The sequence below is a fragment of the Calidris pugnax genome, unplaced genomic scaffold, assembly GCF_001431845.1.
Source record: "Calidris pugnax isolate Ruff unplaced genomic scaffold, ASM143184v1 scaffold44, whole genome shotgun sequence".
Lineage (NCBI taxonomy): Eukaryota > Metazoa > Chordata > Aves > Charadriiformes > Scolopacidae > Calidris > Calidris pugnax.
This window is the reverse complement of record NW_015094506.1, coordinates 30,270,050-30,272,156: the sequence shown is the minus strand read 5'-3', so window position 1 is coordinate 30,272,156 and position 2,107 is coordinate 30,270,050. Positions and strand designations below refer to the sequence as shown.

General features: G+C 58.9%; 1 protein-coding gene across 2 annotated transcripts in view; it reads right to left on the bottom strand.

The window, feature by feature from the left end:
- The window catches only part of IFRD1 (interferon-related developmental regulator 1), a 12,169-nt gene extending 11,845 nt beyond the window's left edge, over nucleotides 1–324 (bottom strand). For both annotated transcript variants that reach the window (XM_014963928.1, XM_014963929.1), the window contains exon 1: nucleotides 3–324. In XM_014963928.1, the coding sequence (XP_014819414.1) occupies nucleotides 3–48 (46 nt within the window). In that variant the 5' untranslated portion in view covers nucleotides 49–324. The remainder of the gene's footprint in view (nucleotides 1–2) is intronic.
- Nucleotides 325–2,107: the final 1,783 nt, after the last annotated feature.

The following is a 2,107-nucleotide window of genomic DNA, read 5'->3' as shown; positions in this document are numbered from 1 at the left end:
ACCGGCTCCGCGCTGGTGGTTGCTCCCCCGCTTCTTCGGCTTGGGCATGGTCGCAGCGGCGCTCGGCTCGGCTCCCGCGGCCCCTCTCCGGGTCTCGGTCTCTCCGCTCCCCCCCGCCCGGGAATCAGCGACAATCAGCCGATAGAGGAGCAGGATCGCTTTTTATTCCAACGCGTCAGCGAGGCCGACTTCTCGGGCCGGGGCAGCGGAGGTGATTGGCGAAAGCAGGCGGAGGACGAACCGGCGGCAAAGGCAGAAATCCCCGTGAAGGCCCGTGAGCGGAGTCGATGCATCTTTCTCCTCTCAGACACCTGGGGCGAAAGGCGCGGAGGGGGCGCCGGCGCAGCTTTTATAGCCCGCCGGGCTAGAGGGAGGCGGGACCACGCGACGCGCCGGCTCCGCGACCAATGGCCGAGCGATGCGGCGGCGAGCGGGTGACTCAGGCGCGTGAGCCGGTGACGGGGGCTGGGTACGTCATCGCCGCTTCGCGCGCCACGCCGCGGTGCACGCTGGGAGCAGCGGGCTGGCAGGCGGCCCGCGGAGGCGGGGGGGCGGCGGCCTGGCCTGACCCGGCCCGACCCTTCCCGGCACGGCCCACCGGCGCTGGGCTGCGGCCGCTGGAGCCCGCGCCATGCCGCTGGGGGTCGAGTGAGGAGCGGGCGGCAGTGGGCTGGCCGCGTTCCCTCACCGGCGAGGCCTCCTCAGGGCGCCCAAGAGTACCGCGGCCCGCCGGGTCGGGCCGGGCCGGGCCGGGAGGCCGCGGAGGGTCCGGCCTGCGCAGAGGTGCGGCCTGCGGGGGCAGCGGGGCTGCCGGGGCCGCGCAGAGGGCGTCCGAGGCCGGGAAGGGCGGGGAGAAAGGCCAGGCCGGGCGGGGAAGGGAGCGGCGCGGCGGCGGCCCCGCGGCTGCTGCCTGCTGGTGTGTTGCGGCGGGCCGTCAGCCGCCGTCGTCGCCTGCAGTGGAAAATGTGAGCGGGGTTCTGCCCCGTGAAGTAGTGTCGTTGGACGGGGACGTGTCTGCGGCGCCGGTCGCAGTTACGGCTCAAGGGGAACAGCAGCAGGCCGCGACTGTGCGCCTGTCCTTTGAAATCGGGTAGAAACAGGATAGATACCTCGCTTTTCCCAAACAGAGGTTCTTCCACGCACAAAAATGGCTTTTGCTGTCACATTTTTTGTCAATTACATCTTCCAGTTTAGAGACTTGTACTGTAGGTCTATATGGTTCTATTTTTAATCCAAAACTAATAGTTTGCTTCTGTATTTTGCTGTACTTCAAGTGAAGAAATAAAAAAAGGATGGCATTCCTATCCACCAAAAAGAGTTTCGATTATAACATTTCTAAAAAGTGTATGTTTGTGAAACCTCACTGATGGGCCCTACCAGTACTGCAGTGTTTGAGGGAGGGGATGACAATTTTGTGGAACATGCTGAAATGTTACATAAGACACAACAATGATTGCACTATTTCAGTTCCTTTGCGTTCAAAATATGTTTACACTGGCTTCCAGAAAGGTAAACTTTTGTAACAATTCTACATAAAAATAAAGGAAATGGGGTTTATTGACCCTTTTGTACATGTTGAGTAAGGAAATGCTGGTAGTGTCTATTTCTAGAATTAGGAGCTGTCAGCTGTGATACCTGTGGGTGCTGGTAGAGCCCCGTGTTTTGCATTGCTGTGCAGTGGGAACCTCCTGGTGAATGATCCTTTGGGCACGGGAGAGTCAAATTTCTGAAGAGTTCTAGCCAGTTCTGTGGGCGTCCTATTTAAGAAGAGCAGAAAAAGGGGCAAAAATCAGCACATACTGAATGCGCACAGGACAATGTAAAGAGTGTCTCGGAGGCACCAGTTTTTCCCCTTCAGGATGAAATGTTAGAGCAGAGGACAGCCTTCCAGGTAAGTAGGAGGAGTTGTAATTAAATACAGGAGGCATAACTGTGCCCTTGGGAACACAAGACAATATTCAAACAAGGGAGCAGTGCTGGGTAAGCTGCAATACCCTATAGCAACCAAGCAAACTTGTACGGTGGGGTGATCAGAGGGCTGGAGCACCCCTCCTATGAAGACAGGCTGAGAGAGCTTGGGTTGTTCAGCCTGGAGAAGGCTCCAGGG